Consider the following 14,805-nt stretch of genomic DNA (forward strand, 5'->3'; position numbering starts at 1 on the left):
TGCAGGTTTTCCACGGAGCTTGCCACGGAACGGAATCGTGTGCTTCATCACATGACATATCTATTTATATTTATAGGTGTAATATCGCCTCGGGACGATGAAGTGGAGTATATGAATATTATGTCATATCCCACAGCAGGGCGATGCGAAGCGGCGTATAAGAGGAGGGCGGCGGGCCCGTGACCTCTGACTGGAACACCTCACCTACAGCTCTGGAGCTCAGCAGTCAGATGCGACTTCTTCACGCAAAACATTCTCATCGTGCGCATTCACGATGATGCACGAGTCTGAGGATTACGTTTATTTCAATTAGAAGTCAAGCTCTTGACCTCAGACACACACGCAGCCTTCTGACTTACGCGAAAAGGTAACGTGCAGCTGATCTTTAAAAGGAGGTTAATGGTTAAATACGGAGACTCAGAATTGACTTTGAAGCAGGAGTTAAATGTTGCGGCGCAGAGGGAAACGGAGGCGCTGCGGCCTGGAGCTGCAGCCCGGCGCTCCTGTTAACTCTGCAGTGGCTGCACCAAAACTCTGCACCGGTAAACTATCGCTTTTAAATATTTACTCAAGAGCAGCACACACAGAAAAAAAAAAAAAAGAAAAAGAAAATGACTGCAAGAAAATGACAAAAAAAGGTCATTCGTGACTTGACCTTTGCTGTTGTGAGCCGTTAGTTAACGTTATTAACAGATCAAATGTATTTACACATTGAAAACGACGCATCTTCAGCACACAAACTAATATATCCTCACTGTGACGCGAGTACACGATCTCACAATATCTCACAATATCTCGCAATATCTCACAATATCTCACAATATCTCACAGTAACACAAGAGTATCAAAACTGCTAAGAGGATAAGCAGGCCTCGTATTTTCACTGTGCATATGCATCCACAGTTTCAAGATTATGTCTAGTGATAAGTAGAACATTTGTAAAAGGTGATTCCTGTCTTTGAGCTGATGAAAAGATTCCCGTCTGGAGCCAGAGGAGCGTATAAGAGCTGGGGACGAGGCCGCAAAGGTCAAAACGGAGTCGAGCATTGTGCGTTTAATTACAAAACCACGAGCTGCTTGCTCACAGGGTATAGCTTTAATTATACAGTAGATTTTATCATCTTGTTTCAAGACAAGCACAAGAAAAACTAACACAATTAGGCTACTCCAACCCACTTTGAAATTACGCACAACATAAAGCGACTGAGGATCACTCCGTGCTGTCTTTAATTGAATGCCATTACGGTAAATGACATATAGCTTTAACGCTTCTTTGATAAAAAAAAAAAAAAACATAATAAAAAAAGTAAAACTGTATTTTGTGATTAAATCAAACTGCAGCCATGCAGCGTGGTCTGTCCACACGACACACACTCCCCTCTGTCGCCGTCAGGGACCCCCCCCCCCCCCCCCAAAAAAAATGGTTTAATTTCAAAACAATGCCACCGAAGTGTAATAAACTAAACGTTATAGATGTGTAGCTACACGGTGGCCCTAAAGGCCCCCGGCGCCGAACACCGGCGGACCTCCGTAACAGTCAGCCGCAAGTCGCAAACCCTCAAAAATAAAAGTGTCCCACAACTCGCAGAGCTACATTCAAACGCGATCCGCGCTCATATCACGTTTACCGATAACGCCGGTTAATGCCTCGGGGCGGCTGCGATGAGCCGCCAACTGTCAGGGCACAGGAGCCCTTCTTCCCCTTTCTCCCAACCTCCGTTTTATATAAAATAGATTTGGGAGAAGCGCCATTTTCTCTCCAAACCATGCGCAATGAGACGCGCAAGAAAGCCCCGCTGGAGGAGAGCCATTAAAAAAAGAAAGGGGGAGAGAGGGAGCGCGAGAGAGGGAGGTTAAACACCGTCGGGGAAAAGAGAGCAGAGCTGGAGAAGAAGAGAGAGAGAAAAAAAAGGTCCTTAAAACGCAACAAATGACAAGCAGCAGCAGCGCGGCGGACAACAAGGCTGTAGCCGCGCAGAGCAGAAACAGAGCGGAGGCGCACCGCACCGGGAGAGGAAGCAGCGAGGAAGAAGAAGAACAAGTAGAAGAAGAAGAAGAAGCACGGCAAACGGCGGTCGTTTGAGCCTTTTTTCTCATACCTGTGTCAAGCAGTAAGGGGAGTACATGGTTGTGTCTAGAGATGAAAATTGGAGTTGGTGATAATAAAGTTGGATGGAGGTTCGCTGCGGTGCCGCATTGCAAAGCCGCTGTGGCTCAGTCCAGGCTGTAACCCCGCCTCACTCACAGTGAAAGCTCCACTAACTTTAGGGGAAAGTTTCTGCTGCTCTCTCTCTCCCTCCCTCCCTCCCTCTTTCTCTCGTACTCTCCCTCTCTCTCCCTCTCTCTCTCTCTGCCTCCTCGCGTCTCTTTCGTATCGACACTAACCTATAACTGTATTGAAAATAATCACTCTTCGTAGGGTTTTTTTTTCTTTTCTTTTTAGTTTAAAAAGCAGCCGCTTCGCTGGGAAAAAACCCCTCCAGAGACGAATCGCACGACACACGGTGTCCCTGCAGCGCTGCGGGGGCTTTATAGTGCGCATGTGGTGCTCCGCGGTGAGTTCAGCCACCTCATCGACTTTTATGGCACTTTATTAAATTCCTATGGGATGCCTGCAATATTTCTAGAATATTTCCACCTGGACGAACCGTTGCGCGGTGGCATCTGCATCTATTCGGTTTGATTTTATTACAGGCTGGACGTCCATAATGTGGCCGCTTCATCTCGTGATGATATGACAAGTAATAACAGTCAGATTCAACAGACAGAAGGACAGATAGATAGATAGACCTCAAACAGCTATTCAACATTTTCGCCTCAGTTTGTCTTTGTTACTCAGTGGTGAGTTAACAGGCACTTTATGATGCATATATTATTGTTCACAATATGTATTATCATGTGGTATCAATTTAATATTCCAGTATATAAGTATTAGTGTATAAGTATTTTTTTTACTTGATATTATAAATCATTGTTTTGTTTTGTTTTAAAATAATAATAAAAAAGCTTTACCACTGAGTATCGAGGAGGGAGACTTCCTTAAAAAATATATATATATTTTAAACTTTCATATCCTTTGCTGTCTTAGAAAATGCAGAAGCAAATTCCCCCAAAAATAGAGGCAACATTTTGAAATTTGCAGCTCAGATTTGGCTGGTGTGTTGTCAGCCCGTCAGCGTAAGAGGGGGACACAAAGCTTTCCGCACAGTGAACTAATTCAGGTGTCTTAAGTGGAAGAGGCCCTCGTTTTAACTTGGGTATTCTTTTGGACTGTGAATTAAACGCTGTGTGTCTGAGGCAGCTCCAAACATCAGGCTGAAATGTGGGCCAAATTATTTGTGTTTAATTCATTTTACAAGGTGTGACGGCTGGATTTGAGGCCCCGGCTCTGCCAGCTTCATTTTGCCTGAGTACGGTCATAGCTGCGCAGTTTGGGGGTGAGAAACTCCCTCTCTGAAATTGATAACCAACAACACCGCATTATATGTACAGTTGAAGGAGCATTCAAATATTCCTAATATTTCCAGGGACCTTACTGAATGACCTCAATTAATTAAAAATGTCCAAAGTAATTACAAAAAGTTGCAAATAATGTAATTTATTCAGCTGAGATAAATGTCGGATTCCTGTCTCTCTCCCCCCCTTTAACCCAGCCAAGTCATATACACTGTATGTGCATATGGAGACAAAAGATACCTGAACTTGGATGAAGTGGTCTAAACCAGTTTCATTGTGACTCCTATTGTATGGAAGCGATACACTCTGTTTCTAATCAGGCTTGGCTTTATCCTTGCCCGCTCCCTGCTCCTCAGCCTAATCAAACTCATATATGCAGGCAGAGTGCCTGCAATTATACATAAGCCCCTGCCTTGTGCATGTGAGTGAGTGAGAGTGTTTGGAAGTGTGTGTGTGTGTGTGTGTGTGTGTGTGTGTGTGTGTGTGTGTGTGTGTGCGCGCGCTAGGGTGCGGTTTCAGGGGTTGAAGTCACCCCCGCGTTCGAATGCCAAGTTTTTCAGGGGGATATGAAGCTGTGCAGCTTTACGAGACCTCAGCCTATGTAGGATACTTAGACACTCGCACCACAGACACACATGCATATAATGTACGATGCACACGCACACACACACACACACACACATGTACACACAAAACCACAAATGTCTTGTGGTCAAAGATACGCTGGCAGAAAGCGACCAGAAAGAGAATTAGATTGAGAAAAATACGAAATAAAAAGTGCATGAAAGTGAAGCATATTGAGGTGTAGTCCGTTCCTTTCCCGTAGTCTCTCCTCCTTCCAAACCACACCCCACCGCGGCACAGGCCCAAACCCCAAAGCCTTTGTGTGCTCCCTCGCTTTTCTTTCTCTTTCTGTCCACCAACCCCCCTTTCTTTTTCTATTTCTCAGCGGTTCTTTTTAGTGACCTTTTTTCCTCTTTTTTTTCCAATCTTATAATCTTTCGCTGTTCCCTCTCTCTTTGAGCCGTCTCAATCACACACTGTCCCTTTTCGTTGCAGCCTGACTTTACTGGCCGTCTTTGTCTCTGGCTGCAGTCTGGGCCGAGCCATCCATCTCGGTATTCAACGCAGGCAACTTGGCTGTAACCAACAAACTATAGCAACCGCAGGAGTTACAAAACACTGACGCCCGAGTTTTCCTTCCAAACACTCTCACTCTCCCTCTCTCTGCCCGTGATCAAACAGTCCTCCGACCATCACCTATGAAAGCCCCTCGAGCGTGCAGAGCCCTTGTGGTTTCGGAGACTATGTTTGCCATTAAAAAGCAAAAGAGAAAAACATATGGTGCGTCTAAAGTTAGCATGTTGTGGTGTCCCATTGACACACGGCACTGCCCATACATGCTCGCTGTTTACCATCGCCTGTGGCTAGGCCATTAAATATTGAAAGTGATGTAGCATACTGATACCGCTATTAGCATGCTAAATGTGTGAGACAGGTGGTTGAGGCGGCCTTTCAAAAAGGCAGGAAATATGTGAAAGGAAAAATGTGTGCAACTGTACCGTTTACTACGGCGTACAGTGTAAATATTGTTTGAGTAAGCTGTTTATGTGTGCTCGGGGAGGGAGCACGCCAGTCAAATGCATACAGGCATATGCAGTCAGAAAGACTTGCCGTTATGGCTAACAAGCATATCATACACAGCGAGGATCCCAGAGACTCTTTGGATCTGTTTGCCATCCGAGTGTGTGTGTGTGTGTGCATGTAGCAATGTGTTACGCCTGCTGCTTTTTATGTGTTGACTGTATGCAATAGCTGCATATACATTTTACGCCGACCGGTTCGGATTACGCCGTCTCTGCTGTGTTTGTATTCAACAGGAAGGAAACGTACAGATTTATTTTTTCTAGTCTGATGTCATCATTTTCTTAATTTAAGCGGTAAATTCAACATGTCAGATAAAATCTTGTGGAATCAAATAGTCGCCTGTAAACTCGACCTTAAAGAGGGTGTGCTGTTTATATATACATATTTATATATATATATATATGAAAATGACATGTCCCACACAAATGTATTTTGCTCTCTGCTGCTGGCATGTCTCTGCAACAAAGCCAAACTACTGCAAAGCATGAATTAAATTGCGTGGAAAAAAAGAAACAAAAAAAAAACAGCCTGCCTGTCAGAAAGGTTGAGATTTTGAGGAAATGTAGTGTTTTCACAGGGCACACTGTCGCCACACGTCAGCACAGTCGACCCATGAGTTCAGGACGTTCATGATGACATGCGGGAGATTTTACAGGAAGTGGATAAATATGAGCATGCAAACGGGCAGAATATCAACACTCAAAAAATGTGTGTGTGTGTGTGTGTGAGTATGTATTTCCTCGACACATTAACCCCAGAGCCTCCAATTCAAGATCTGAAGAATGAACATGACATTGTGGTAAACATTGCTGCGGCGACGTCTGACTGCAATAATGATGCTGCAACAATGTTCTGATGAGTCTTTTGTACTGTGAACGCGCCGTCCTCCTCCCAGCTGTGGTCGATCGTTATAACGGGGGAAAAAAGACATGGACTGGTCCAGGAAATAAATCTTGGGACATCAACATGAAAAGGACAGATGCAGAGAGCTTGCAATATGTGTGTGTGTGTGTGTGTGTGTGTGTGTGTGTGTGTTTGTGTGTGTGTGTGTGTGTATTTACCCTATATGTATCAGACACAAGGAAACATTCAGGCATCCCTGGGCCTCTAGCAGGATCGTCGTTCACCAGGTAGGTGTCAGTAGCCTAAAAACAAAAACAGAAGGTTATTGACGTAAACGTTCATCATTTTAGTAGTACAGTGACTTTGCTGTCCGAACCGTTTTTGGCACCAAGACACCTGAATTTCAATCATTTGCAAATTTGGTGGCTGCTTGTACCTGCTGCTTTTCCAGTAAGAAGAAATAAATTGCAACATAATATAGGGTCACCCATAAAGGAATCATTTGAAAATGTCCCATTCTATAGCGCCAAACAAATGTTATGCATGAATACATTTTCACCTGGGTAATGTAATCATTGAACCTGGTCAAAAGTGATTCATGATGCATTTAAATAGGAATAAACAGAGGATTGTGTCTGAAAACAATTGATCATATTCTAAATGTCTGGGAAACAGTGTATATTACAACATTTAAATAATTGGACTTATACTATATTATACTAACACTTGAAGGGACAGTTTTGGAGAGATCGTCTTATCTCAAATATAATGGGACTAGATAGCAGTCGGACTTGTGGTTGAGAAGAAATAGTCCCTATACATGAAACTGCTCACAACAAGGTCTGTAGATGACCTTTGGGATGGTGCTTTGAGCACCACACAGTGCCATTATATTGGTGAGAAGGCCAAAACAACCTAGAATGATAAATTAGAGTGTCAGGTAAGAGGGGAATAAATATATACATTTATATTTCTTTAAGCTATACTGGCCTGAAGAAATAATGCAGTTTAAAAAGTTCTGAGAACTTATTAAATCCATGTGACCAATGATGTCCTGACACCACCAGGACCAAACGTGGAGACAATCCTAAAATCCACCTGTGGTATATGACACAGCCTTATAACCCCTGCTGGTGTCATTTCTCCAGAGAGAGCACAGCGCCTGCTAACAACTCGTGCACTATACATCCCCAGCCAGACTGTCTGTAAGTACCAGCGTGCGTGCACGCATGTGTGTGTGCATAAGTGTGCATTCAGGGAGCTTCATTTGTATTCTAAGTCAAGCAGGCAGGCAGGCAGGGTTCTGGCAGGGCCCGGAGCTGTGAAATGGGCTCTCTTCTTTGCAGTTCTGCCGTTGATTGGATCAACCTATCCCACTCTTCTTAGCTGAAGGGAGCCCAAATCCCACAGCCGCTGTGCCGTTCTGTGAAATCCTATTTCATTTCACAACTTTAACGGATGAAAAAAAAAAAAAAAACGTGCACACGCATTTGTGCCAGCCAGAGACCCCATGCCACATTTATTTAACTGAACAGGAGCAGAGGGAAAACAGTGTATCTGGTGTGTGGAAACATTTAAATGCACACACACCCTCCTGAAAATATAATCACCTGCACGTATACATGCATTTTTTGTTTTCCACGCCCATGTGCTGCCGGCCTTGCACACAAACGCAGAGCGACGCACACACTCCAATGCACACGTGCATGCCACTTATGCAGACACAAACCCCATAATAAGAGCCAGACATTGGCAGACCACACAGCCCTGAGTTGTGGTGAAAACAAAGGCTATTCATATCCTTCGCAATGAGAGGTCTGTACAGCGAACTCGCTTTCTCCCTCTCTCCCCCGTCTCTCCCCTCCGCTTTTTATTACAGATAATCTGCACTCGCAAACCCTCCATTTTTCTGCAATTGTGCGATTTCTAATCATCTTTATTAGTCCATAAACATGTTTTTTTTTTTTAGTCTCTTTTTATAGCCGAGGCCTCCAGCTCCTTAAGGGGGCAACACAGTGCCCATTGTTGAGTCTCGAGAAGAGGATGAAGCCAGGAACGGAGTGTGTGTGAGAGTGTGTGTGTGTGTGAGAGAGAGAGAGAGAGAGAGAGAGAGAGAGAGAGAGAGAGAGAGAGAGAGAGAGAAGCCTGCTGATAAGACTGCAAAGCATTATGGGTATGGGGTAGCAGAGTTCCTCCGATGCACACGTACACATGTATGCTGACACACACAAGATATAAAATGCAACCCCTGCCAGACCACGTGTCTGATAATGAGACGATGCATCGGATTGGCCAGTGCTCTGAATAATGGCCTGGCACCTGTGTGTGTTGGGGGGGGGGCAACTAAGCAGACCACAATGCATCAGGTGTGCTGGAGGCTCTGTGATTGGCTGTGCCTGGCCAGAAACAAGGTCAGGTGCACTAGGAAGACCTCCTCTGACTGGCTGAGCCAGACCCCCTACCCCCCCACCCCCTGCACCCCCCCCAAAAAAAGCTGTGGGTGGGAAAGAACCGTTTTCATTGGCTGCCACCGTCTCATTCTGCTGGGTGAATGGGGTGTCTGGCAGGATGGCTCTGGGAGAACTGGTTCAACATACTGACTATTTGAGAATATCCTTGTACACACAGATATTACTCATCCTTTAACTTGACTCACACACGTACACACACACACACCCACACACACACACCCACCCACACACACACACACACACACACACACACACACACACACACACACACACACACACAAAAAGCAACTGGAGTCTCCAACAATAGATAATTTGCTCTCATTTCATATTAACTAAGCAACAAAGAGGAATTTAAATGTCCTCTTTATGTCGTCAGCCAATGAAACAGGTGTTGATGAACCTCAATCCCATTGTGCAACAGTGAATAACATGAAGCTAATGAATGGGCTAAGCTCTGTACCTGCCACTGGGGAGGCCAGAACATACTGACTCCCTTTGTAGTAACCCCCCCCCCCAAAAAAAAATCCAGGCCCTCAAACCCTCTCTCCTGCAGCAGTGTATGAATTATATATTGTACTATATATATAGAGCATATGCCCGGCCCATATGGCCAGCCCTGAGCGCAAAAATCTCAAAGCCCTCCTTAATTAACATTTTAGAGGGAAGATTCGGAGGCGGGAGATTGAGTCAGTGACCTATTTGGAGTCCATCATCACCCAATGCAAATGTGTTAATTGAGACAGATTTTCCCACTCCACAAATATGTGGAGTAGGGGATGCGATTTTTTTTTGTCTGAGCCATCTGATCTAAGGTAGGGGTAGAGGATCTGTTTTAAACTGCCTTTCCTGCTGCCTCCGCTGACAAAAGAAGACACTTCTCTTTCACTTCCTCCCTCGCCATCTCACACAGCCCTTCCTTGGCTCTCTCTCTCCCTCTTTCTGGGTATATGTGTTGACGACCATATGGCCAAATTCTTTGGAGGTGAGATCTCCGAAAACCTGCGCGCACACTCGCGTGCTTGCTCGCGCACACACACACACCTCCACAGAGCCTTTCTGTATGAAAGGCCCTGATGGTGGAATTTGTTCTCAGATGGCTCCGTTTTAAAGCACATGAATGGCAACATATCAATGATCCTCCTCTCTGTCTTTCTGCAGCTCACATTTGCAGCTACACACACACACATAATGCACACAACGCACACACACACGGAGAGGCTCACACACTAAACCTACCCGGCTCACACACCTGGTGCAGCCTTTTCTTAGCTTTATTATTCTGGCTGCCGCACAATCGTCAAATGCAAGCACTATCGGCACTGTCAGTCCATCTTTTACAAACTCATAATTATTATCACCGCCATTGTGTCTTATCATCATGATTTGGTGGCTGAAAAATAACACTGCCAAGTTTTAAGACACAGGATGAGAATGGGAGGGGGGGGAGGAGAGGGAGAAGAGAGTCCAGGCCAACCTGCGTGAGATGGCAACCACTTCAAAGACGGCGGGCCTCAACGGCGATCTGTTCCACGGTGTGTGAGGGGTATATGAAAGGCAGAAATGGCCGCCGTGTGAGTCCCTGCCAAAGCTACCTCGGGGAGAAATGTTGGAAAAATATGATTTTTTTTATTATTTTATTTTTCCACATAGCCATCTCAGGGGGGAGGGGGGGGGGGGGGGGAGGAGTTAGAAGCAAGATGGGAAACTGAGGGGCTGCATTAAAAAAAGAAGGATGGGTGGATGCCTGAGCAGAGTGGGGGCTAATTATTTCACTCCACTTGTGGGTCCTGAAGGTTTCTTTGTTGGGTCAGAAGTACAGCCAAGATGCAGCGCTGAAGATTGCATTAATTGTGCAGTTGTGTTTTACACAATAGTAAACAGTGGGATTCTGGATGAGGCATGAGGCACACAGTGTGTCTGTTCGGGAGGTCTGACTGCAGGAGGCAGGAGCATATGATTCTTTCAGGAGGCAAGAAGAGCATTCGACTTATGCCGGAAGTTCAGTCTTTGTGTGCGTGTGTGGGGATTCGACTCGAATGTGCTTCTATGCAAATCAGCTGGGTGAGGTTAAAGCTTTTAAATGCCTGAGTAATAGATATCAACTATGAAAGCCTAAACAATAGCTGTTCAAACTAGGAGTAAACAAAAAAAACATTCACCAAAACGGTTACGGTAAAACAAGTTTGAACAGAGCGCACATAGTGACACACCCCAAAAATTGACTTGGCCTGGCACCTCGCCTGTCAGCTACTGATCTTGCTCGACAAGCTGGCCTCCAGATAAACACCATGCCAGTTGTAACACTGAACTCGCCGGGCTGCAACATTTCGCTGCCACACTGCGCCCACCACTCGCCACCCCGGCACAATACAGGTAACCCAACGCCACTGGTAAGCCTTTTCCTACACGGGATCCTTTTTCATACTTCTTTTTAATGGGCGAACCACACCGAGTTAAGGGCCTCGGCGCACCCGCTATGTGCATTTAACAATGAGGTTTGGGCTGGTACAATCGGCCCTTTGTGTCACACAAGGACTGATCCGTGGGGAGATTTTCTTGTGGTTATGGTTCTAATACAGCGGAGTTTACCGCAAAGACCAGGAAGCATAGAGTTACATTACAAAACACACACACACACACACACACACACTCGGCATGACTCAATAAGGCAACGTGTTGAACTCCTTTCAAATGTCTCACCCACTTCCAACTCAACTGAAATGATACTCTGAAAAAAATGCATTTAATAACATGGTACGGTTCACGCCCACCTCCCAGCTTGGCACCTATAATAGGCTTGGCTTTGATTTGACTGACAGGTTCTGTGGTTGGCAGGTTTTTCTCTGCAACAACCGCAATGCAACCAACTGTGGAATTACAGGCCCACAATCAAAACAAAGTGAGGATTAGAATATTGCTGCCACTTATGAGCCATTGTCTGATGTTTAGAGCACCTTAACAAGGACAACCGGTCAGCCGACATCCTGTGGATCACACACGTGGTCTGAGGTGTGACATTTTAAGGCGCTCGAGGCCTGTGCTGCCGTGCATGACCGGCTGTTACAACCTTTTTTGGCAGGCGACCCCATAATAAAGTTGTTATTCTTACAATTGACATTTAAGACATGTGGAAATATGCATTCACATTCATCTGGGGGACAGAAATCAGGCTGCTCCTGTAAAGTTGGCCGATGAGGCCGACTGAATGAAAACGTATCGTTGATGGCAGTTAACATCCCCTCCAGTCTGGATTTAAGATCCGGTGTTCAGGATATGTCAAAAAAAAAAAAAAAAATCTCTAGCACATAGAACAAGTTTTCGTCATCCAACACACAACCAATAAAGTGAACAAACGGCAGAAAATATCCTCACGCCAGGACTTTTCATTCAAAGCTGTATCTCTGCTGACGACTTATGTGTGTTGTGCTTATTATTATTTTACTAGAGAGACAAATGCATTGCTGTTTCAAAGTTAATCCAGATAGTATTTCAGTCTACATAAACAATTCTATGCCCTTTTATTTCTGAAACAGGAAGTTTTGACCTCAAACCTGCTATAATAGTATTAATACCTGCTTAGTCAAGTGTTTTTAAAGAGCCACATTATTGGGAAATAGTAGGAATATTGTACTGCTAAAAAAAAGTATTTAAAAAATGACATGCGCATACTGTATTGTTCCCTTCTAAAGTGTTTCTACATTTCTACAGAAGACATCCCTTCATTGCCTCAGAGTATTTTATTTAACATTACTATTTGTTGAACCAGAAGCTCCGCAGATCAAACCTGTGAGCTATGTTATATTGCACAGCACTTAAACAGCAACCTCTTGGGTTGATAATGGTCAATTATGACGTAGGTCACAATTTTAGGCAATTGTAAATATAATTTGAGGTAATTATAATTCAAAAGCTATGAACTGCAACACGACAGGGACTTTTTGGTGTTGAGGAATCCCTAAAATGACCATCATCTGATGGAAGGAAGAAAAACTGCATTAAAAACCGTTTCTGAACAGATAGTGGGATGCAATATGTATACAATATGTGTCTTATAAATGCTGCAGGGTTAAAATAAATAATAATGATAATTAAATCCGACCAGAGAGGCTCCCTTCTGATGTTCCGATCAACATGAAATGCTTTTGTTCATTTCCACTTGTTCCCGGGCACAAAGATGCTCTGTGTGCCTCCTCACCTCCCCACCCCCTGTAGTCGCTGTAAAGTGTCATCGACTACGCAAATGATGTGCCCATTGATAAAATTTAAGGGAAAAAAAAAAAAAAAAAAAAAAAAACAGCAGCCGCCTCACACAGCAAAGACACCGTCCGGGTGTCAGGTGGAGAACGGTGCAGCAACGCTGAGACGCACGGATTTATCCTAAAGGATGCTTTCAGAATACCACAATAATAATAATAATAATAATAATAATAATAATAATAATAATAATAATAATAATAATAATAAAAATGACCACAGAACACACACTGTGCTGGGCTTTCAGATCTCCACAGTCTGCGGTTGCATGTGTGTTTTATTCTGTTTGATGTGAGCTGCCTCCACTTTGTCGGTCTTATTTACCACTCAAACGCCTCTGCAAACAGTCCAACCTGCGCAGCGTCAAGCGAGGCTGCACCACTTTGCATTAACGGGGCGAATAAAAAAGCTCTTATAATAGCAGACATCCAGGCTAATTGTGACAACGTTAGTGTGTCTTTGAGGGACGTTTCACAAAAAGGATGAGCTAGAAAAGTTAGGTCCACCCTTAAAAAAGCGAGACTTTCAAAAATATACAGCTGCATTGAGATACGTCGGTGCGGTTGTGCGCTTTATATAGAACAATTAGCATATTTAATTTTGTGTTTGTCAAAATGCGGTTAATCATTGTTAAGTTAGATGCTTCATAATTGGCAAAAATTGCAGGCAAGAGTGGTGACAATACACATGACACACACACACACACGCTCTCTCTCTCTCTCTCTCTCTCTCTCTCTCTCACTATCACTCACACACACACACACACACACAAACACACACACACACAAACACACACACAGGTGGCCTCGCGCTCCGCCGCCAGATTTCACTCCGCGCGTCCAACAAAGTGCTGATCTTCTACAAAGGAATTAAAAGCCTTAAACTAACTGCAGGGATTCGGTTAAACACAAGCAATGTTTGGTTTCTGCTCAGTCCTATAGACTTTACCCTATAGAGCCAGACAGAGGGGCAACTATTGAGTTACACAGCACGTACCATTATAGCGTGGGGAGATCTGCCAACCCTCTCAATGCCCCATTTTCCTTTAAAAGTTCAGCTTCCAAAAAAGTGAGAGAGGGAGTGCGGGCTGAGGGAGGACGACTTGGTCTCTTCGCTGTTGCCGGAAGCAAAAAAAAAGGGAAAAAAGGACCTTTAAACAAGTCGGCCTTAGGCCCAGATAGAAAAAAACACGCTCTTTGAAAAGTGGGTCCACTGTGCGAGAGATAGGAGGAAAAGAGGACAGAAGCTCCGCGCCGTCCGTCTAGCGCAGTTTGGCCTCAGATGCGCCCATGTCCAGCAGCGGGAAGCGGGGAGACGTCTGCGGCAAAGTCCCGAGGTGCGTCCTTCAGCCGCCAAACTTGTCCAGCAGATCGGGAGACGCTCAAAAACACTCCCCCGAAAATAATATGAATAACACGATTTTTTTTTTTTTTTTTTTTAGAAAAATGAATGGACGGGAGAAGTGATACAGAGTAAGTTTTGTTTATATTGTTTTTCTCTGTGTGCAGCCTTTGCGGTCGGGCAGCTTGTCTCTAAAACGCGTCCAAAAAGCGGCTGTCTCCCGCGCCGCGCGTCCGATCTGTTTTACCCTCGTATCTCTCTCTCTCTCTCTCTCTCTCGCTCTCTCTCTCTCCCCCCTCTCTCTCTCACTCTCTCTCTCTCTTGTTGCAAACACGCACACACACAAACACACGCGCGGTGTTACACATACACACAAAAAAACGGGGGGACACCCCTGGTCCCTCGCCGCCGCCTCCTCCTCCTCCTCAGAGCTGACGAGATGAAAGAGCAGCTCGCGTCGCGCTTCCTCAGATCGCTCCGCCGCCTCGCCGACAGACAGACAGCAGAATGCCTCCACAGGCGACACGTCGTCGGTCCGGGCTTCGACTCTGGATGCCTCGGCGCGTAAAATGGAAGCTCTCCGTGCGCTCGGCGGCGACGGCAGATAGCTGACACTTCCCTCCCTCAACACCCCCCCCCCCCCCCTAAAAAAATACCAGACACTAAATAGCTCACCTCAGCAGCGTGCGTCCTGTTTACACACACAAATAATAGACGGGGAATTAGGGCAGTTGTTTACAGCGAAGGCGGGGGGCAGCGTCGAGCTGCTGAATTATTAGGTACATTATTAATA

The 14,805-nt window shown here is 45.0% G+C and overlaps 1 protein-coding gene across 10 annotated transcripts in view; it reads right to left on the minus strand.

The window, feature by feature from the left end:
• Positions 1-14,580, minus strand: part of LOC311010763 (nuclear factor 1 X-type-like) — a gene marked incomplete at its 3' end in the record, with an annotated part of 109,972 nt that extends 95,392 nt beyond the window's left edge. For 2 of the 10 annotated variants that reach the window (XM_084005380.1, XM_084005378.1), the window contains exons 1-2: positions 13,668-14,571; positions 6,165-6,248 (exon numbers count right to left, since the gene is read on the minus strand). In XM_084005380.1, coding sequence (XP_083861506.1) covers positions 6,165-6,248; positions 13,668-13,670 — 87 coding nt within the window. In that variant the 5' untranslated portion in view covers positions 13,671-14,571. Of the gene's footprint in view, positions 1-2,099; positions 2,259-6,164; positions 6,249-13,667 lie in introns of those variants that run through there. The other 8 variants (XM_084005377.1, XM_084005371.1, XM_084005381.1 and 5 more) reach the window with 8 other exon arrangements.
• Positions 14,581-14,805: the final 225 nt, after the last annotated feature.

The sequence above is a fragment of the Eutrigla gurnardus genome, assembly GCF_963514095.1.
Source record: "Eutrigla gurnardus genome assembly, chromosome: 3".
In the NCBI taxonomy this organism is placed as follows: Eukaryota; Metazoa; Chordata; class Actinopteri; order Perciformes; family Triglidae; genus Eutrigla; species Eutrigla gurnardus.